The sequence below is a fragment of the Mytilus galloprovincialis genome, chromosome 6 (genome assembly GCF_965363235.1).
Source record: "Mytilus galloprovincialis chromosome 6, xbMytGall1.hap1.1, whole genome shotgun sequence".
NCBI lineage: Eukaryota > Metazoa > Mollusca > Bivalvia > Mytilida > Mytilidae > Mytilus > Mytilus galloprovincialis.
The window spans coordinates 99113300-99137294 of record NC_134843.1 but is presented as its reverse complement, the minus strand read 5'-3'; the positions used below and the strand labels follow the sequence as shown (position 1 = coordinate 99137294).

The window sequence follows — 23995 nt, the reverse complement described above, 5'->3', positions numbered from 1 at the left end:
CAGATATATCTTGACCTGATTAACAATTTAACAATATGTCAAATTTGCTCTAAAAGAGGGACAAAAGGAGGACTACTGGATTAGACAATTGGGAACTGCGACACCATATGGTTGCAATGACAAAATTGATGGTACAAATGTATAGGTATTCTATCTAGTCCTTCGTGTCGCTCGGTGAATTTGATGAATATTTTCAACTCTACTCCTCGACGTAGACGCAGTCATGGTCATCGACATTATACATCATCTACTCTGCATGATGTCCCTATTAATGACTTGCTGCCATTTATACAAAAAACGTTAGGTATTCATTCGCACGAAACTTTATTCATTACCCCTTTTAAAACTTCATTTTCTGCTCAATTTATGTTTGGAAACCAATGTTACAAACCCTCATTCAAACCAATACAAACTTACAGCTATAATTTCGGATATTGCAAGTCACAGACTTGTCAAGCCAATCCGCATTGGAAAAGATGAAAAAGAGAAAAGATCTTTCCTCAATCTTTCCTTTGCAGACAAAGGTCTCGATGGCGTCAACTTAGGCAATATCCTTCATCATAAATTAGTTCAATCGAAAAAACCTCCTTATTTCCAAACCCAGTCTGTACCAATCATTTCTTATACCTATACCAAACCTATTGCAACAACAATTTTCAATTACAAACACGTTTTGCAGGATCTCAGTATTGACGACTTCAAGTCTAAACCTCCTGATTGCACTCAGGCTGAATCCGGCTGGCCACGTTATTACCGGTGACCTCAGCAATGTTAATAACACTTCCCTGCGAAATGTGTTATCGAAAGGTCCAAAAAATCGTGAGCCAAAATCAATCAATTGCAAATACAAATGCAATGGGCTAAGCGTGAGAAGGAAGACGTAGACACTCTTTCTGAATGGATTAAGGCAGTGTGATCGTTGATACAAATCAGAATTAAGAAACTGAATGGGTCTATCAATGCCCATGCTACGTCAATCTTTAAAACATCTAATGTTACAAAACACTTATCCTATCCTCATGACAAATATGTTGTTGTCCCAAAAAAAATTTAAAAAAATAAGCCCCAAACAACATCCTTTTTGTGTGTAAAACTAATTACATTAACTGCTTGATAAACGAATTAGGTATTGACAATTCACTTGGAAACCCAACATATACCCTCACGACACTTACCAAATAGGAAATCCTAGATAATCATAGGTCTGTTCTATGTTCCTTTGGAATATGATGAACTGGATCTTCCATCACTGTATTGGATACCTAAACTGCATAAGTGTCCTTACAAACAACGGTATATTGCTGGGTCTTCCAAGTGCTCCACGAAACCTCTTTCTAAATTATTAACATCTATTTATAAGCAATCAAAGACGGGCTTCAAAGTTATTGTGAAACTGCCTATTCTAGAGGTGGCGTGAATCATATGTGGATACTTAAAAATTACAAAGATCTTTTAGAGTACATACAACCTAACTCTCTTTTATCTTGTAATAGTATTAAACATTTGACTTTCTACACTTTATACAAGTATTCCACATTCCAAACTAAAAGACAAATTGAAAGAGTTATTATTGCTTTGTTTCATAAAAAAGAATGGCCAACGAAGATACAAGTATCTTGTCTTAGGAAGGGATAAATCGTACTTTGTAAAGGATCACTCTGATTCAAACAAAATATTCACTGAAACTGAAATTATCACGATGCTTGATTTCTTGATTGACAACATATTTGTTACGTTCGGAGAACGTGCTTTTTAACAGACTATCGGCATTCCTATGGGAACGAATTGTGCCCGTCTTCTTGTCGACTAGTTTCTTTATTGTTATGAAGCTGACTTCTTACAGGAACTTCTTAGGAAGAAAGATAAGAAGTTACATCTAGAAATTGACAATGAGGGTCAATTGAAAACAAAACATTACGACAAAAGAGATGATTTCAGCTTTCCAATGTGAACTTTCTATTTCTAAGTAGCAACATTCCAGCAGGACCTGCATACGGTGTATATATTTCCCAACTGATACGATATTCCCGTGCTTGCATTTCCTATCATGATTTTCTTGATAGAGGGTTGTTGCTCACAAGGAAGCTATTAAGTCAAGAGTTCCAAATGGTGAAGTTGAAATCATCTCTTCGTAAATTTTATGGACGCCATCACGAGTTGGTTGACCGTTATGGAATAACCGTTTCACAAATGATATCGGATATGTTCCTTACGTCGTAACTAAAATCCTTTTCCCTTTCATAAATGTGACCTACCAAATTAGACTATTCACCGGATTTGTTATCTCATAAGCAACACGACGGGTGACACATGTGGAGCAAGATCTGCTTACCCTTTCGGATCACCTGAGATCACCCATAGTTTTTGGTGGGGTTCGTGTTGTTTATTCGTTAGTTTTCTATGTTGTGTCATGTGTTTGTCTGTTTGTCCTTTTCATTTTTAGCCATGGCGTTGTCAGTTTATTTTCGATTTAAGAGTTTGACTGTCCCTCTGGTATCTTTTGTCCCTCTTTTCGAATAAATAGTAATTGAATTGATCATGAATGGTTTATTATTTTACGCAGGAAGCAATTCGCATTAACTTATAAAATCTAATGTTACACGTTTCCGATAAACACGTCTAACTTTTATATAAGAGTCGGTTTTGGTAGATGTTTGTAATTCTTTTGAATATTTATAGCATTTCAAAGTTTTTTCAACTCCAAAGCATATATCTCTTTTGCTGTTTTAGTTTTTGGACGTTTAGGTTTCAATTTTGTTCAGCTTCCTATTTCATACACTACAAACCATTAAAAGTCTGAAATGGCCTATATCTGTACTCGACTGTACTGATTTTTACTCGACCAGTCTGAATTCGTCTGAGATTTACTTGATAATACTCGACTGTAGTCTGAACCATACTTAACAGTCTGAATGTGTACTTGACCAGTACTTAACCATTTTATACGAGTCTGAACCGTACTCGACCTAGTCTGAACCGTACTCGACCTAGTCTGAACCATACTCGACCTAGTCTGAACCATACTCGACCAAGTCTTAACCAACCTAGACCTATTCTTTGTATCTATCAACTGAATTTTATCAATTTAGGATTTTTTTTAATAAAAATGAAATTTGAACAAAAACTTGAAATTAAAAATGTATTCAATACAGTATTGAAATTAAAATTTCACAATAATCAATCAAAATATAACTTCAACTCAATATTAATCAACACTTACATAATAATATATATCAACTTTTAAAATATAAATAAAACAAGCTAATCAAATAATCTAAAAAAAAAAATGAATTGTGACTAATATTTTCAATATTATTCAAAATTTTATGAATATTTCGGAAGTATTTTATGGTAACTGGACTATTTTCACCATTAACTTAAGCCTAGTATAGATTTATGGTGTCAGTTGAGTTCAGGTAATAATGCAGTGAATGTTTTTTTATTAAGATATATATAAAATAGTATATAAAACAACTTAATAAATTAAAAAAAAATGAGAGCTTAATTGTTTTGTTTTATTAAACCAAGAATTTAATATAATCATGATAATAGGATTTCCATAGCAATCCTCGATAACCTTTTTAAAAAGGAAATGTATTCCAAAGTGACAGTAAAAAAAACTCAATTAATTTAAGTATTTTTTTGTCAAATTAACATGGTATACATAAAGCACTTTAATATGTTCTAATTACCTCAGTACATCTGTGTTTTACAGGTAAAAAGAGAGCCTTATTTTCTTAAATTCGTGTATTACTTATCTAGTACATACATGTATATTCAAAAGGCCTTGTTATTGAATTTAAACAGGATGCTGCAATTTTTAATCAATGTTATTTAGAATTTAATACCTCTGACCAGGTGTGATCTTATTTATGAGTTTGCCCCCAAGCAGAGGTCATATTTCATATTTCACCACTAATCAGAAAAACAATTTTATTTATTTATTTAATTTTATCCCTTTTTGATATAAGTTATATATAATATATTTTTTTTATCCTAAATATAATCAGAGATATATTTCTTTTATAAGGTTAAATTTTTTTTATAAATTTTGTTGGCTGTTGTTATATAAGTCAGTTAAAAAGAAATTTATTTTAACAGTTAAAAAAGAAGAGGTTTTATAGTCTAGTATGGTTCAGACTGGTCGAGTATTGTTCAGACCTTTGGTTAAGTATGGTTTAGACTGGAAAAATAGGTCGAGTACATGTCGAGGATGGGTTAAGACTGTTTCAGACTGGTCGAGTAATAGTTCAGACTATTTTCAACGGCAAAGATAAGGGTCAAGTACGATTCAGTACAGTCAAGTATGGTTCAGACTGGGGTCGAGTAATGTCAAGTAAAAGTCAGACCAATTCAGACTGGTCGAGTAAAAATCAGTACAGTCGAGTACAGATATAGGCCATTTCAGACTTTAATGGTTTGTAGTGATATAAACAAAGCATATAGAATTTGAATTTTGTTACTTTTTTTTGTCTTTTGACATATAATTTTGCATTTTATACAGAGTGTTTTTCTTAATTTTGTTCATTTTCACTCAGTTTAGGGAAAGCACACTCTGTATTATTTCAATAAAGTGGTTACAACATTTGTAGATTTAGATTACAATGATAATTTCATGATTTTCCGAATTAAGTGTTTTAAACTTCCTATTTTAAAGTTTCTAAGCTATTCCAAGTCAGTATTTCTTATGAATTAACTTTAATGAGGATTTTTAACTTTGCATTTAATTCAATGAATATGAAATGTACCTCCTCGTTATTCTGATGCTCATTGAAAGAACGAGTAATCTTTCTAAACTTCCTGTCGACAAACTGCGAAAATTCCTGGCAATAACAGAATGCATACTTGCATTAGACATAAACCTGTTAATCCCATTTCATCTTGCTTTGGCATTAAAATTACACAATAAGTTTGGATCTAAAAAAAATATTGAAATCCAAACTCTCATGGTTTTTGTGCATCCTATTCTAAAGTACGTAGATATCGGACTAGTTTAGCAAATTTGAAAAAAGACAGATTCCAAGACATGTACCTAATGGTATTGCTGTATTTAGAAAAGGTGACCGTATTATACAGGAGGGGCAGAAAATATTGACTTAAATGCTGAAACAGTCGATGGTAAACATACATTTCACTCCATGGCTAGATTTGTATTCCAGTATCAAAACGAATCATCAAACGCCCACATGAGTTCCATAAAGGTTAAACGGGGAATAGAAAGATCTTTGACGTTGAATGATTCGAATATCAATCTTATGGCATGTTTACTTTTCGACAAGCCAATAGAACGTTATGAACCTGCTCGTTATTCTAATGTTTATGGGAAGGTTGAGTCTTGTTTCATCGAAAACCGAGATATATCTGTCCTGTCTTTGGTATTTCTGAGACTTCTTTCTAGACAAAACTTAGATTCGATTCCATTTTCTTCAGAAATCACAGAACAAATTGTTCCATTTTGGACCGGTTCTTACAAAAAGCTAAATCTGAAATTTCGTCTGAGGCCTATGCTCCAGTTATAGATGCCATGCCTCGACATGGCAATAGTATTTACAACTATGGAACAATGTTTAGATATGTCAAAACCTGCTGGTCAACAATACGTTGTGCAAACATTTGACAATTAATTGTATGATGTTGCCGAAATGTAAAATAGTCTATTCCAGACGGGGATGAACTTTGGTATATGAGGCAAGCTCTCATGGCTCTTTTGTTTAATGTGAAAGCATTCTTCAATTGGTGTTTAGACGAAAATCGTTAATTTAAATATTAAACCAAATGTATGTCACAGTGCAGTTGCTGAAACACCCAAAAGCGCTGAAGGTATTGCACAGGTTGTTTTTCTAATTTAAAAAAAAAACATATGTTGCCATTGTTTTTCAGAATACACTCTTGTAAACTATCACCAACCTTTGCATTTTGAGGTATGTTTTTTCGTGCAGTTGAGATGTTGTTACAGCACATTTGGGCTGAACGGAATGGGTAGTGGCTTTAACATTTGAAAATGGTAGCTGCAATGTTGCGATGATTTTTCATTACCAATCGGACGAACTATGCTAGGTGGACACCAGCCTACATATTGGATATGTTGAATCTGTCGGAAACAGTAAAATCTGTCTTTATGTCAGGTGAGTTTTCAATCAGGAATAAACATGGAGGATTAAATAGTATCTGGAGTGATATGGCTACAGAGAAAACTATTATTAAAGACTCGAAAGGTTGTAGAGGCATCATATAGGCATCATATAGGACCGACAAGGAAAACACTGCTTTACTTCGATAGATGCTTACAAGACATATCCTTTTAGTTCTGAAATGAGGTCAAGATCGGGATAAGCCACAATTTCAGAAATTGAACACAAAAAAAACAAGCCAACGGCAGTGACACGAGACAAGAAGAATGTCTCTTATTTGATAGGGTATATGCATTCAAATATGACCGATCCATTTAACGTTGCCAATCATCCTTAGCCATTGATAAATACTAGTATTTCTACAGAAATGAAAGCCTCAATAAATGTGCATGATTCTCTTCTAAGATCTCTTGAACGTGACAACCATAAGGATAAATCTTTTGTGGAAGGCTGCGCTAATGAGTCAGAAACCCCTGTCCTCTACAGTCCTATGTCGGGGTATCCTCTCAATACTTTGATGATACGACCAAGACCTCAAAACTCAACTTGAGGTGACTTTGTTTAGGCACATATAAACCCAGTAAAAATAGTTCGCCGTGCTTTAGTTTTTACTAATGTTCGTGAGAATGAGACTGTAGTCAGAATATTGGCATATCCTATTGGTCCCATACCTTCAGCTCTGTTCAATGATGATGGTACCATAAAGTTGAAGAGCATTGAGAACAAAAATTCCTAAAAGTTGTGCTAAATCCGATAAGTTTTCAGACAGGAGATTAGGAATCGCCGTTAACATTGGAAGTGCATTTATCGCCTCATTGTATGATCCGAAGGGAATGTTCATGTATCTTTAAATGATCTAAACAAGCTAAGGGTGGAGTTTGCCGCCATAAAGGATGCCATTCTTGTGAAAATCCCCCGTTGTGAAAACACGTTTTTACAGCACATCCCACGTGCAATGTTTCAAACACTAGTTTGGATAAACTCTTATATTGCTAAACCAGTGATCATACTTTCCAAGGACTCTGGTTGGTACATTTGTAAGAGGGTTAAAAACATTTGCTCTCGGTTTTCTTTAAGGGACCTATGTCAGTAGATTTCCTTCAAGACCTTGTTTGTACGTATACGGACAAGGGAAAACAGCTTACAATAACAACTGTGTATGCAACTAACAGAAGTCTGTATCTACCAATATTTGTTCATGTAAAGGGTATGATGATTGTAGAAATTATTTAACTCACCGAGCAATATTGGAAGAAGACGACAATGAAAACGATGACCGATGTCAGGTTTTCGAAAGTTGTCATGCCCTTTGTTTGTTAAAATACCACATACAACCACTCTTTCTAAGGGGTTCATGTGTGCTTTTGCAAGGCAAAGTTACATAAAACCTAAAAAGTTCATAGAGCTAGAATATACGCTGAAACTTTAGTCCATCATTAAACTCATTTGATTTAATTGCCTTGTGAAATATTTGTGACTGGCAATAAATATACATCAAAGCAATACCCAAATTGACTTCGACTTTTTATAAATGCCGTTAAATTTAGAATTATATCTTTAGAAGTACATGCGATGTAACAAAATGAATTGAGATTCGGTTGTTCCATCTGCTATTTTGTTGCTAGTCTGAATTCCCTTTAAAATGTGCATTTGGTGGTTTCATTATTTTCAAATTAAGTTGAAAATGAAGTGCAACAGTTTATTTCTTTATGAATTTCTTGTTTAGTAACAATTCAAATATTTTTGGAGACTTTTTATAACCTCTTGTGAAATAAATTGACAATAGTGAAAATCTCAATCACTAACCTTTGACCTTATTTTAAAAAAAATGCACCATATTTCAATTCTACGACCAGGCAAAAATTTAAGAATAAACATTTCTCTTTCCAAAAAGTCATAATTTAGCCTGCAGGTAGGGTGGTCCATTACAGATGAAAAATTGTTGGCTTGGTCACTCCACTAATATTTCTAGCGTATACAAAAGGTAAAATAACAAAAATATCGGACTTAAATATAACTCGTGTATCTTTGAGGAATTATCATCATATGTCATATGTTGTTGATTTTAACATATATTTAACTTCATTTTTTGAATACGATTGCTGGTGCTATTGTTTCAGTCGTATATTTGTTGTATTCAACCTTGAGCTTGAATCTATCAGTTTATTTTTACGTTCCATTATTCATTTGCGTGGAATTTTCAATTCATACTCACTTTGTCCTCTTGCATAGATTATTAAACTTGAAAAAATTATCACTGACCATTCAATAAACTGTGTCATGTTCTAAACTGATTGAACCCTATAACAATAAAATAAAAGTCCTGTTGGTGATATAATAAGTAACATATAAAATTAAAAAAAAAAAAAGATGTGGAATGATTGCTAATGAGAAAACATTCTTCAAGAGAACAAATAATAAAGAAATTAACAGCTATAGATCACCGTATGGCCTTCAACAATGAACAAAACCCAGATCGCATAGTCAGCTATAAAAAGGCCCCAAAATCACAAACGATTTTCGATTTGATGGTTGATTAGACAAACGTTTGATAATGTCAGGTTTTGTGGACTTGTTTTTTTCTTTAATTTAACCTGGAATTCGGTATTTAAATAATACTTTTCAGCATTTGAATTGTCCTGTTGACACACCTTGTAAAGCATTAATGTCACGGTGGGTAAGGTTGTCCTGCGAGAGAACGTTCTGTGCTGGTGATTCGGTCCTGACGGGTGCTGGTGGGTCAATGTTTGTGCTGTTGGGTTTGTTTAAATTGTATCAGAACAGCAATAAAACAGCTGTTGTGTTGCTTATTTTTTTCTCTGATACGTCATAGGTACCATGCAAAGAATATTACAACAATTTTTTCTTGCAAAAGTCGTGCAAGTTCGCAAAAAGAAATTGTCCTGACGATGTGCTAGTGATTAGAAAAACGGTCCTGATACTGTGCTGGTGGGTCCTGGTTCTGTGCCTTTATATTTAAGTTAAAAGTGGCAAATATTCAACATTATTGATGCTTAACTTTAATTGACTAATTAGCTGTTATCTGTTTTCTTCAAATTGACATTGTTGTGAATCTGTTTGCTGTTATTATGACGGAGAAAAAAAACTATTTTTTTTATTTTACTGCTTTCTGTTTTCTCATTTAAGATTATTTAAACTGCTGTTATCGGTTTTCAATATTTTAAATTTAATGTAATCTTCTTTATTAACCTGTTAATGGGACCCATCTTGTCTCCTTTTAAGATAAGAAAATATGTTTACAATTATCGTTATTACGATCCTGTTGCATGTCACCAAAATACGGTGTAAAATATACAATACCTATATAAAAGGATGATGTGGAATGTTTGTCAATGGACAAATTTCAATTAGAAACCAAAAAAAGTCTGTGTTAACAACAATACGTCATTATACGACCTTCAACAATAACCTAAAAAATTAAAATGTAAAGGGTTTTGCATAAAAATGGAAAGCATAAATATAGAAAAAAGGACTTTTTCTAATATGATTGATAATGGAAACAGGGAATGTGACAGATACAACAACCTGATCAAAGAGCAGATAACAGCTGACGGCCACCAATAGGAGGGCTATAGCCGACCCTAAAACAAAATGTAATCTTGTTCAATGAAAATGAACGTCACACTCAACTTCATAACATATAAATGAACTAAAATAAAAAATTTAAAAAAAACTTGCAAGACTAACAAAGGCAAGTGGCTGACTTGGGCCGGGCGCTAAAATGCGTAGGGATTTAACATGTTTTGTAAGAATCAGTCACAAACAATCAGTTATTCTGAACACTTCTTAGATGAGTTTAGATACTACATTTAGTGTCCTTAGCATCCTGAATAATGTTTCTCTGACAAATTTGTACGATACTGTAGATACTTTTCTTTTAATCCAACCAAATGAAAATCAGACTTGTTTCTGCGCGTAAGAATCATGTGTCTTCAGCAGCTCAAATCAGATTCCTTTCTGTGCAATTTAGTGCTTACTATAAGGAAGAAGAGGGAGATCACAGTGAAAGTTTCTAAGCTTAGAATTGGAATAGTTTTGAAATTATAAAAGTGTTAATAAATATGATGCAGATGTTCAAGAACGATTTTCTTACTGCAGATGATAATTTTACCATAAAAACATTTTCCGAGTAGGTAAGATTTAAAAGTTTCACTTTACAATTATAAAAATGTATCTTTTAGCTATTAAACATCACTTGCTGTATCTTTAAGATTTTTTCAACATAATTTTTTTGTCTGAACGGTTGTCTGGGTTTTTTTCACCAAAGTCCGATTTTTTTTCACCATTTTATGGAACGGCAGACAAAAATTATTCAGAAAAAGAAAACGAGATAACATAGATAACACTGACAGAAATAAGAATTTATAAGTTTTGCAATTTGTAATTCCAAAATAAAGTCTGTCGTCAAGTATATTTGATAAAGAATTAAGGTTCATCATAACCTTTTGGCTAAAATGGCCGTATTTACACCCTAAATTTTACTCTGAGTACAGACTAACCTATACACCTGCAACAGTTTTAAGGGATGGCAGGAACTAGATGTATAAATTTTAAATGCATTTTATGTTTCAGAAAATTATAAACTTTTTCAGATTTTGCTATCCATTTTTTTTTCGTTCCTGCAGAAGGTGCAAAAATTAACTAAGTAGTGAAAACGATTGAGAAGCTCCCCTCATATAATAAATGTTGTGAGTAGTATTGATTTAAATGGACAATAGATGGACAATAGACACCTGTAAACAATAGGTTATTTAACAGGTTTAAACTGTGTAACTGAGTGGACCGTATCAAAAGAAACTCGGGTGTTTGTTTATTTTGCTATCTTCTGCAGACTGGAAAAAAATTAACATCAAAATCCAGGTAAGTTTTTCATTTTCTGAAACGTAGACTTCATATTACTTTTATATATCTAGTTCCTGCCATGCCTTAAAACTTTCCTAGATGTACCAGTTTGTCTGTACTCATAGTAATTTTGGAGGTGTAAACACGGCCATATTTTTCAATTCCTTATGATGAACCTTAAGGGAGAGGGAGTGAACGATGTTAAAAACAAATATCAGAACAGTAAATAGAAATAGTAAATAATGCCCCCGAGGTCATATGTTATAGGACTAAATTTTAATTGTGAATAAGTGAAACATAAGTGAACGGAAAAAAAAACTAGACAAAGAAATACACTTTTATTTAGATATTGGTAATATTACGACCCTTTTAAGTTTTATTGTCTCAAACACACCGTCTCTGTAGCAATGACTCGTTACTAAGGTATTTCACTTCAACCATTTATTTCAATTTTTGATACGCAACTGTGAGTTCTTAGTATTGTTATAGTAACTATACTTAAGTTAAAACAAATCGATTCTAAAGCCAGATATATCAAACATTTTTTTTATGCATTTTCAGGAAAAAACAAGAAACTCAAACACGCCTTGAAATTAAAAATGCGTACTCGACTGTCTCTTTACGATAAAATATTTTCACATTTTTAGACACCCCCCCCCCCTCCAAAAACAAAAGAGTTGGCGGGGGGAGGAGGGGTCAGAGATTCAAATTAAGATCAATATTTTATCTTTTCATGTATATTTTTTTCAGTTGAATTTATGCTTGTGCATATTAAAAATCAAGTAGAATTTGCACCTACCGAAATCGGTTGATTTGTTAAATGTGCCTTTAATTAAAAAAATAAAATATTTTGTAATTTCATATGAACAATTGAGTATAAACAAGTATATAAGATCCAAAAAAAATCTTAAATTATACACCAACGTTTACTTCTTAAAAGCCATAAATGAAAGCCATAAAACTCTACATCCAAGTAATAATTTATAAAAGTAAACCAATATAGATCAAGGTACGGCCTTCAACACGGCTCACACCGATCAGCAAGCAATAAAGGGCCCCAAAAATTACTAGTGTAAAACCATTCAAACAGAAAAACCAACGGTATAATCTATACAAAAACGTGAAACGAGAAACACGTTGTATCAACTACATAAAAAACCGATAACTACTGAATAAAATTGAGAATAGAGAATGGAAATGAGGAAAGTGTCAAAGAGACAACAACCCGACCATAGAACAGACAACAGCAGAAGGTCACCAATAGGTCTTCAATACAGCGAGAAATTCCCGCACCCGTCCTTCAGCTGGCCCCCATAAAACAAATATATATACTAGTTCAGTCGGTTTTTTTATGTAGTCGAAATTTATTGGAGACAGTGTATTTATACAGGAAAAAAATAAGAGATACCAGTAGTTAATATAAATTGTTTTACCTCGTATATTTAACATGGTTAACTGAAATAAACCAGTCAAACCTTTATTGTCGTTATAAATGTCAGTTTGCTTTAAGCACCTTTTAAAATTGTTTTAGTTAACATGTTATGTAGAGAATCATCAATTCAAGGGCATTTAATATCTTAAATAAAACTACTCTAATTAGATATTGGACGGAAGATGTTGGCCCTTATGCAATATAAGTTACGATTATTTGAAAATGCTTATCAAACAACCAAATGGTATAAGAAAAAAATATGAGTCACAGATCCAATTGAATACAATTTACTGTCCAATTTTATTGATTTTGTAACATTTGTTTCAAAAATGACCAACTTTTTATCAAAATCACCAGCACCGTATCAGGACCCACCAGCACAATGACAAGACCCACCAGCACAGTATCAGGATAAGAATAAACTGAGAAAATGCTAAATTTTGATAAATTGCACGGCTATTTCACAAAATAATTTTGTCGTGTGGATTCGGGTATAGAAAGCGGACTCCAGGAGCATTGTTTTTTTTTTTCAGTTCTAGATTTTTTGAAAATTAGCTTTTTAGTGTTACACTCACTGAAACAGTTTAGAGGGTAACATTTGTAATGGTTTGCTTATGAACCCATAAGAAACAAAGTTTAAAAATCTCAACTGTTTCCTTCCATTCTTATGAGAAAAAACGTAAAAAATCATAATTTTCGTCTTTGTTTACATATTTTCGATGATCACCAGCACCGGTCAGGACCGAATCACCAGCACAGAACGTTTTCTCGCAGGACAACATTATCCACCGTCTAAATTTACCTGTATAGGCTATTTTATTTTACACCATTTTGTCGCATTTGGCTATTTATTTTAGGAATTTTGTTATATATAGCTCTACAACGATTTCGGTACTTATACATCTTCGGATTTCAAATGTTTGGCTTTGAGCGTTCCTGATGAAGGTAAACCGAGAAAAACGCTTCGGACGCAGATTATTAAACGTGTTGTAGAATTTATATTGTGTCATAGTATCAAATTTATTCGTTCAGTGTATGTTTACTTGTGTTGTTAATATTTCCTTTTGATCGAGTTGAGCCATTGGTTAGTTTACACACATTTATATATAGTGATTTGGGAAACAAGTTACTGCAACTTATATTAATCCCTTTCCACTTTGCTGGTGCGAGTGCTGTCAAGTAGCGGCAATAGCATGCTCTTTTTCAAAATCTACAAGGGTATATTTTACGTGCAAGAGTTATGACTCTGTCTTTACACGGTTCAGTCATTAATCGTCCCCTTCCGACGGACTATCATTGTTTCTCAAGACCATACTCGCAAATGGTGCAAAGGGAGAGTCGAAAGTCAGTCCCTGAAATGTTCTTCCCGACACGGGAATCGAACCAGTAACCTTTGTGTAAGAAGTCCGACGCGCTAACCACTACACAACGAATCTCCTCCAACCACTACACCACGGCTCTCACAAAATGTACTTTAGTCTTAACCTAGGCTTGGTGTGTGTTGTACCAGCAGAACATAAAAACAAACTGCAAAAATCTGTTTAAAATGGCTATTATCTTATATTGACAAGACTTTAAAAAAAAAAGTACCAAAGTTAGAGGACAAGAAAGATAGCTCAAAGCCAATAACAACGGTTTCTGTGTATTTATGATTTGACCTTGAATCAACTATTAGGTGTGAAGTACTAAACTCGACATCACTGATTAGCTATCAGAAATCTGGGATTACCAATCTGTATCCATTGATGGTTTCCGTAGTTACATGACTACATTCATTTATCATTTACAAAACGTTAAAACATTTTACACTATTTTCAAGATCTTAATTGATCTAAAAATGTGTTTATCATTCCATTTGCAATTCTTGTTGAAACTTTTTAAATAATTTACACAAAGGAGTGATTAGGTCGCCAATCTTTATAAAGTTTTTGATTGTACAATCTTTAGTTAAACAGGTGATTATCTTTTCGTGATACTGAAAATGTTTTTTTTATTTCCCATTTCTCAGCAGTAACATACCCTCTGCCCCTTCGTATGGTGTTTACATATCTCAACTGATTCATTATTTTCGTGCATGTTCAAACTATACGGACTTTATATACAGGAGTATGATCCTAACACAGAAACTGCTCCAACAAAGTTATGAGGAGGACATATTACAAATGACACTCCGTAAATTTTACGGACACCATCACGAATTGGTTGATCCATACGATGTGTTTTTGTCCACACTAACTAAGGACATTTTTACCACGTGTTAGATTGTGGTTAGTAATTATGTCGTCTGATCTTTTAATTACCGAACGTGACTTATTCCCGATTGTGACTGTTTTGATGAGTGTGAATATGCATTGCTATAGGACGTGTCACGGTTCTTTTCTATCCCAAATTCATGTATTTAGTTTTGATGTTATATTTATTATTCTCATCGGATTTTGTTAAATGTATTAACGTTTGTAGTTGTAAATTATTGTTTTCCGTGTGTTATGGTAAAGATGATTAATCATCAAGTTTATTTATAAGATTTTAGTTTGGATCAACGAAATTTATACGATATATTTGGTTTACAGTTTGATTCAGAAGAAACACCGACATAGATAGATAATACAATTAATTATTTAATTACTACCACAATTTGATATTAGCTAGTATTGTAATTTTCAGTTATTCAAAACAATTCTAATTCTATTATATTTTTGAGAAATTTTTTTAAAATTCAAATGTGACGTCACTTTAGAAATTCAAATGTCATTTTATAAAATTTACTATTTGCAAAAGTATGAATTATTCTAAATATTAAGGATGTTCTTATCCCAGGCAGAAAACCCTAGCCGTATTGGGCACAACTTTTTAGGAACTTTTGAAACGCACGTCTGGCGTATTAAATTTTAATTCTGGTATCTTTTATTAGCTATTATACGTGTGTTTCTCTGTATTATATGTTCTCCCATTTATTTGTATTGTAGTCCTGTCATTTAATTTTGTCATTTTAATGTTATATTTAACATTGCCATAAAAGCGGAAGGTTTGGCATGCCACACAACCAGGTTCGACCCACCATTTTTTGTCTTAAAATGTCCTGTACCAAGTCAGGAATATGGCTATTGTTATATTATAGTTCGTTTCTGCGTGTGTTACATTTTAATGATGTGTTTCTGTTGTGTCGTACTTCTCCTTTTATATTTGATGTGTTTCCATCAGTTTTAGTTTGTAACCCGGATTTGTTTTTTTCTCAATCGATTTATGAATTTCGAACATCGCTATACTGCTGTTTCCTTTATTTATTTGAGGTCTTTAGTCTTAACATAAAAAATGAGGTCATGTTCAAGGATCATGGTCATGTTCTAAATTTTATTTAGGCTTGCTTTTGCATTTTCTCTGACATCAGTGGAGTTCAAAACATTTGATATTTTCTCTTTTTTCGTCAATGATGAATTATTTCATTCTCTTTTTCCTCTGTTGCATTTTTTAAGATGAATTTGCTATTGATTTATTTCGTATCATTAGTTTCAATGTTTCAAAAAACAGCTGATCTTAGATGGAAAATGAAAACAACAATAAGGCATCGTTAGAGTCTAAACATTTTTTGAACGGTGTAGTTTAGAAACAGTGGCTTTTTTAAAGAAATTGTGTTGGTGGCAAGTTACAACTCTCAAATTGCTACAACAAGGAATTTCAGCTTGTGTGGTCTTATAGCATAAACACAGTCTATACTTGGCCTAAAGTTTGACAAAGTATTGTTTTAGATGAACTCAATAAAACATGTAGTTTCTGACTTCAGTATTAAGAATTTCTTAAATTCAAATAAATTGACACTCATCCATGCCAAAACTATACCCTACCCTGACACGCGCTGAAACATTCAACATATATAAAATTGCATAATAGAGCGCACTGGAAAGTAGTTAGTACATATACTAATGATCTAAATAACATAGGAAATATGCCTTCCTATTATATTTCAAATACCCTACATCTTCTTAATTATGAATAAGAAACTTTCAACAAGAGTTTTTCACTTATCCCAAGACCATAAGGCTTTGTTTCATATCAAATTAACCAATGTTTTTGTTTACTTATTGACAAAGCTACAGCTTTTTTTGTTTAAATATGTTCTACTGTCCTTTGTGGTCTCTAAAAACACCGGGCTCGTACTAGTATAATATTATACAATTACTGTCTTTTGATGAGGTAAATATGCGGTTTTATTGACTTTTGAAAAAATTATATTCACTGAGGCCGAATTTAAGTTGGTTTTTCTGTATGAAAGGGATTTTGAATAAATGAGCATATTCACCTGCGAAAAAAGTATATTCGTCGCGCAAAATGTCGCATGCTTTTACGTGTATAATTTTATATAAAACACGTTTGATGTTCAATTGGTTTTGGTAAATATTTCCCATTACATACATTTCTCTTTGAATGTGAAATAATCAATTACTGTGTTTTGCTTCGGTAAAAATGTGGTTTAATTGACTTTTGAAAAACCGTTGGCCTCAGTGAATTTTAGTTTTTCAAAAGTCAGTTAAACCACATATTTACCTTATCAAAAGACAGTAATTGTATAATATTAAATAACTACTTCACATGAAAATAAGAAAATGATCCAAAAGTCAAAATGGATACTTTAACTGTGATGCAAAAAATCGAAATATAGCATATTTTTCCTCTGTCATTGGTCTTTTGTTGGTTATGTGTTCTACCACCTATTTCTCAATATCTATCGAATAACATTTTATTCATTTCTTAGCAATCAATAATAAATTAATTCTGATTTTTAAAACAGCATACATTTAACACTTGCATTTTTTTAAACATTTTTGTATAAATCATAAATCATATATTTTTTCTTACCGTTAAGCTTTTGTCAATGGAATAAACCATTTACGTTGAAACAACCTTTCTTCACCGAATATAGGTATTAGACTAAACATTTAAAAACGTCCGAATACTGTCAAATTTAGTGTAGTCACGGAGGCGTGAGTGTGCAGGTGTCTTTCCTACTATAAACAGTTGTTTGATTGAAACAGAATCGCAGCTTCAAGGTAAGAAACATCTTTTTTATAGAAGATATTTAAAACACAGCAGTCAAATGCTCAAAAATTCAATACAACGATTTAACACAAAAGGGTAATATAAATTATGACCATTTAGAATGTGTTGCTTCTTTAAAACAACTATTGTTTGTAAATTTCTGCAGGGAAGATTTGGAATTCAAATTATGTTCATTTCATTTCAAAAACATAAAATTTTGCTTTAGTCATTTCATGCGCATGAATCGCTTTTTTGTTACCCCCATCAGTAACTCTCAGGCAAAAATATTAGAAATATCCTTGAAAGTATGAAAATCTACAAACGTTAGAGTCTTTATGATCAAACGTTCTTATCAAATCTATAGATAATTATCTGTTTTCTTTCAAGGAGGAAAGTGACTTAATTAAATGACGATCAATAAAAAATTACCGTGCATTGTTCAACAGTCCATTTTACGTTAGATCGGAACTGTAAACTTATCATTTTGTAAAGTGACATACAAGTATTCGAGATAATCATATTGTCAGAAAACGATGATCATATTTGCTGCTATTGTCAGCGTTTTCTTGACTTTACTTTTTATTACTATAATAAACAAACTTAAATGCGTTGTGCCGTTACACCTCTGTCACAGGTTACATGTAGGGGCGGGTTGATTCCTTTATACATGTTTCACCCCGCAACATTGTATATGTGCCTGACCCAAGTCAGAGGCCTATATTAAGTGGTTGTCGTTTGTCGCTGTACATTACGATTTTATTTCGTTTATTATTGTGTTGAAAATCAGGCCGCTCGTTTCTCCTGTGAATGTGTTTACATTTGTCATTTCGTTGCTTTTAATAGCTGACTTTTCAATATGGATTTGCTCATTGTTGATGATGACTTATAGTTGTTAACGTTTAGGTCATTAATTTGGTCGCTTGCGACGGGGTTGAACATGTTTTTTGAGACCTCAACCCTCCCCTATGCATCTAGCTAATATAGAAAAAAACAAACGCACAATTGTACGCACAGTAAAACTCAGTTTAAGAGAATGTTGTTTATTTTCTTTTGCTACCTATTCTGACATCGGACTCGGACTTCTCTTAAACTGAGTGTTACTGTTCGTATTGTTATGCGTTTGTTTTTTTTTTTTCTACCTTCACATTCCCCATTGCAATTTCAATTTTATATATATATATATATATATATAACGTCTGAATATTAGTCAAAGACCTGTCCCACGAAGGCGCTGGATTGTTACGATTAACGATACATGTGTACACGATAGATAAATTACATAAACGCCTAAAAGGTGAATTAAAAAAACAATAACAAAAAAGGAAAAATTAAATGTAATTTCCTATAAATATTTCTGATAACATATATCCTTCATCAGTATCATTATGATGAAAACAGAATCATATCAATCTATTCTGATTAAACTTTAACAATCTAGAAATTTATACCATATAACAGTTAAAACCGAACACAAAGACGCTTGCACAATTCTAAACTTTCAAAGTACGTCTGAAACAGTGACAACTCTACGACATATGTTATCCATTGGATCCCCAGTGATGGTAATACAAGGCTGAAAACACATTCTGTATATATAATTCTGTATATTTATTTTGTTTGTTAGATTTGTAAATTTGCGGAAGCAAGGTTTTGTTCTTCCATGGTCGTGATTCGATCTCATGCTACTGAGATATCGTTGCACCAAATCGCCTTCGAAAATGCGCGGCGCGCTTGACCACCCGAATACCTAGGATCGACAACAAACAAGTATTCGGTGCCCATGCTCATCGTTACTTCTGGTTCATTTTCATCATTATAATACCTTCGCCGTTTGTATTCAGTTATATTGGTACTGCTAATGTTACTACTAGTAAAGTGTCGATACCTCTGATGATGGAAAGAAAGTCATAATTTGAAGCATAGCGTTTCTCTTAGTTTTAGTTTGTAACACGGATTTGTTTTTCTCTATCGATTTATGAACAGCGGTATACTACTGTTGCCTATATTTGGTACTGATAGGAAGAGTATTTTTTTCAAACTCGAAATTAAAGTAAGTTAAGAAATGTATATTCCTTATCAATATTCGTAAAGGCACGATTTACATTGTTATGCTCCACCTACAATAGTAGAGGGACATTTTGTTTTCTGATCTGTGCGTCCGTCCGTTCGTCTGTCTCGCTTCAGGTTAACTAAAATTGTTGGTTAAAGTAAAATTGTGAATCAATCAATTGAAATCCGAGAAGAAAATATTTGAAAATCATCTATAAAGTGTCGACCAGAACTTTGTCGTAATACGAAATTCAAAACATATTTACTATTCACAGACTTTTACGTCTTGCCGTTGTCTATCCGCATTTGAATTATAAACTGTTAGTCGTGGTAAAAATTGGCTCAATAGCAATACAGGATGGACATTGCTCTTTATAAGGTTGTTATTCCACAGATGTCGTTCAACACTTAATGTTATACTGTGAAAAAATTTTGATTGCAAGACATAACATGTTTTACGGAATTGTTGATGTTTTACCAGTCCAGGAATCTGTACGCTTTTTTCACAAAATGATAGCGATATAATCGTAGCCTTACTTGGTGTTATAACAGATAGTATGCAATCTGTGAACTCTGATAACTGTAGAAACATGATGTGTTGCTTGGCAGACCATATATTTTATCTGTACAAAAAATTTAAAGGCGAATTATCTGAGCCTAGGTTTAATTTTGGTCACTAAAATATCTGAATCAAACAAATGTAGCATATAGATATACATATATATAAGTAAAATGTTTGTTTTTGCTTTTTTGCGTGTGCTTTAATTGTAGTTCGTAATTATATGTTATTCATTTCTTGTAATTAGTATATTTTTGTTATAAAATTTAAATCTTCAGTATAATGGAGGAAATAAAGAAAATCAATCAATCAATCAAATTGCATGCCAAATTACAGTGTGTACCCCAATTTCACGGTCCACTGTACATAACATAGAAAATGATAGTGCGAGTGGGGCATAAGTGTACTATGGACACATTATTGTTCTTAAAAGTGTCTCGATACACGTATATCCAATCCATAAATGTAAACATTTATTTAACTATAACAAAAAAGCTACAGATGTGTATGCAATTTAAGAAATGACTTTTTTAACCATACATCATGCAAATAAAATTAAATAAAAATGATTCAAGATTAAAACAGCAAATTAAAATGATATACAAAGATTTATATGATGTTGAAAACCTATATATAGCTATACATCTACAATTTTCCGCAAATGATAATCATATATGAAATTTTATTATGTATGCATTAAATTTATCTGTGCATGCACATGCACATGGAAAATTTAAACGGAATGCTTACTGAAAACAAATGCACATAAGTAAAATATCTGAAAAAAAACCTCAAAAAAACTCAAAAGTATTTTTCTACAGTGAAAGACGACAACCAAAGCAGACAAAATAGATTAATCTTTTTGGCCTTGAATGTTCGTCCCTAATATTTTATTAACTGTGCATTTGCATTCAGATATCGCAGATCAAATTTATTCGTTCATAGTGTACATGGTACATGTATGTTTTTTGATTGAGTTAAGCCTGCCAATTGATATTTTATCGTGTGTTTTTCTATGTTGTGATGTTATGCTATTGTTTCAGAAAAAGGGAGAAGGTTTGGATCCATAAAAACGTTTAATCCCGCTGCAAATGTTTGCACCTGTCCTAAGTCAGGAATCTGATGTACAATAGTTGTCGTTTGTTTATGTAATTTATAGGTGTTTCTCGTTTCTCGTTTTTTTTAATTTTATATAGTTTAGACCGTTGGTTTTCCCGTTTGAATAGTTTTACACTAGTAATTTTGGGGCCCTTTAAAGCTTGTTGTTCGGTGTCAGCCACGGCCCCGTGATGAAGGCCGTACATTGACCTATAATGGTTTACTTTTTTTAAATTGTTATTTGGATGGAGAGTTGTCTCATTGGCACTCACACCACATCTTCCTATATTTAATATGATAGAAATTGGAATCCATCATCCAAAATGTGTACACATACATCACTGACATACAAAACAAACGACTTAGAAAATTAAGTGCTCAAACAAATGAATAAATATCACAGAGAGTTATTGCAGCTGATAGAAATTTGACAATAAAGCCAACAAATAGTTTTTATCATTGGTGATAATTACGCGGCTCAATAATCGAAGTTGGTTTTGGAGCTCTGTAATAAATTCTGTTTTTTAGTAATGAAATGCGACTTTATCATTCAGTTAGTTAAAGGTGTAATACCACCAAATCATGGTACGTCACATCCGGTTGTATAAAAAATATTCCCTTAAATTTGACAGTTATAGGTAATTATTCTTACATTTTATTGCAGTAAAAGATTTCTGTGTCATAAACATATGTCTTGGGTATTTTAAAGCACCGTTATTTTTTTATTTGGGATTTCTATAGAATATTTTGTAATCTAGAGATTGCATGGTGACTAAACCTTGTACACAGATAAAATAAGAGGAGAAATTTTATTGGTGTACTTCCAGTGATGGTTATTTTCTTATATGCAATGAAATGTTATAGGAATTTTTTCTACAGTACTGGACAGGATAAAACTTTACTCATGCCAAGTATTTCTTTATTTGAAACAAAGTTAAATTCTACACATTTTTTTTGAAAAGTGCAAATTTAACAAAGACTAATAGGGGAAAATCTATGGTGGTATTACACTTAAAGGAATATAGCTCTGTCAAAATTTACCGCCACACATAATTCTTATTAGTGCATGTGTTCAACGATTTTCAAGTATTCATTATTGGACCGCTTCGATATTTAAGAATGTAACCGTCAATACAAATAAAAAAGAAAATGTAGTATAATTACCAAAAGGACAACTATTCAGCAAAGACCTTATTACACAATAATTAACAACTATAGCCTTCAGTACTAAACAAACCCCATACCACATAGTCAGCTATAAAAGGCCCCGAAGTGACAAATGTACAAAATTCAGAGAGAAAACTTAGGACAGTCTCAAGCACACGGAATGTGGCAGATCTAAACATGGTAGCGGGATCATAACCCTCTTAATGTTGGTGTTGTCGTTTTTGTTTCAGTGTACTGTCTCTATTGTTCCGTTGTTGTCCTCATGGGTTTAGATGTTTCCCTTGGTATTTTTTTTCTTGCTTTATCGATTTATAACTGCTAGTATTAAACAGCTCTTGTTGAAGGCCGTACTTTAACCTATAATGGTTTACTTTTTAAATTGTTATTTGTATGGAGAGTTGTCTCGTTGGCACTCACACCAAATCTTCATATATCTACTTACCACCAAAAATAAAGACCGCGAAACATCATAATCAAGTCGACCTCTACAGTGGAGATCACTTCAAACCTCTCATCAAATCTGTCAGAATCTTTCAGGAAAACTGTTCTAGAACAATACATGTATGTATAATTGCCATCCTGACACATTTTAGACAGTTGTAGCTAGAACAGTTTTAACCCAGAGCTCATTTGGTCAGTTCTATCTAGAACTGATTAAGACAACAGTTATACCAAGAACTGATCCTGACAGTCTTATCCTGGAATCGTTTTAGACAAATCTACCTAGAACTGTTATACGACTTCAACAGTTTTATGACTAGAACAGTTCTACGATAAGAACCGATTTCGTCTGTTCTACGACTAGAATTGATTTAGTCAGTTCTATCCTCAGAACAGATTTAAGAACTCTTTGTCTTAAATATAAAAAAAGGTCAAAAGAATATAATATATATTAAAAAATTATCATCACAGCACAGTCTTTACATTTCTCTAACTGCAGTTACGTCATTTAGAACTTTTCTACAATCCTGACAGTTCTACGGTTTGAACTGATTTAGTCAGTTTTATCCATGAAATTGAGAGTGGACATGGGGAATGTGTCAAAGAGACAACAACCAGACCATAGAACAGAAGCAGGTCACCAACAGGTCTTGAATGCAGCGAGAAATTCCCGCACCCGGAGGCGTCCTTCAGCTGGCCCCTGGACAAATGTATATACTAGTTCAGTGATCATGAACGCCATACTAAACTCCAAATTGTTCACAAGAAACTAAAATTAAAAATAATACAAGACTAACAAAGGCCAGGGGCTCCTCACTTCGGACAGGCGCAACAATGCGGTGGGATTAAATATGTTTACGAGATCTCAACTGTATCCCTATACCTCTAGCCAATCTAGAAAAGTAAACGCATAACAATACGCACATTAAAATTCAGTTCAAGAGAAGTCCGAGTCTGATGTCTGCCAGAAGATGTAACCAAAGAAAATAAACAAAATGACAATAATACATAAATAACAACAGACTACTAGCAGTTAACTGACATGCCAGCTCCAGACTTCAATTAAACTGATTGAAAGATAATGTCTTCATCATATGAATATCAGGCACAATCCTTCCCGTTAGGGGTTTATTATCTTACCATCATAACATATATGTTAGAACAGAACCCGTGTCATGCCAACAACTGGTTTTTAAATTAATGTGTTTAGTTCCGATGCAA

The 23995-nt window shown here is 32.9% G+C and overlaps 2 protein-coding genes across 3 annotated transcripts in view; both read right to left on the bottom strand.

Moving 5' to 3' along the window:
• The window catches only part of LOC143078454 (uncharacterized), a 30500-nt gene extending 13098 nt beyond the window's left edge, over positions 1-17402 (bottom strand). Inside the window, exons 1-2 of the mRNA XM_076253316.1 lie at positions 17281-17402; positions 8347-8432 (exon numbers count right to left, since the gene is read on the bottom strand). Coding sequence (XP_076109431.1) covers positions 8347-8413 — 67 coding nt within the window. The 5' untranslated portion in view covers positions 8414-8432; positions 17281-17402. The remainder of the gene's footprint in view (positions 1-8346; positions 8433-17280) is intronic.
• The window catches only part of LOC143080918 (uncharacterized), a 493997-nt gene that overhangs the window by 217487 nt on the left and 252515 nt on the right, over positions 1-23995 (bottom strand). The window lies entirely within an intron of this gene.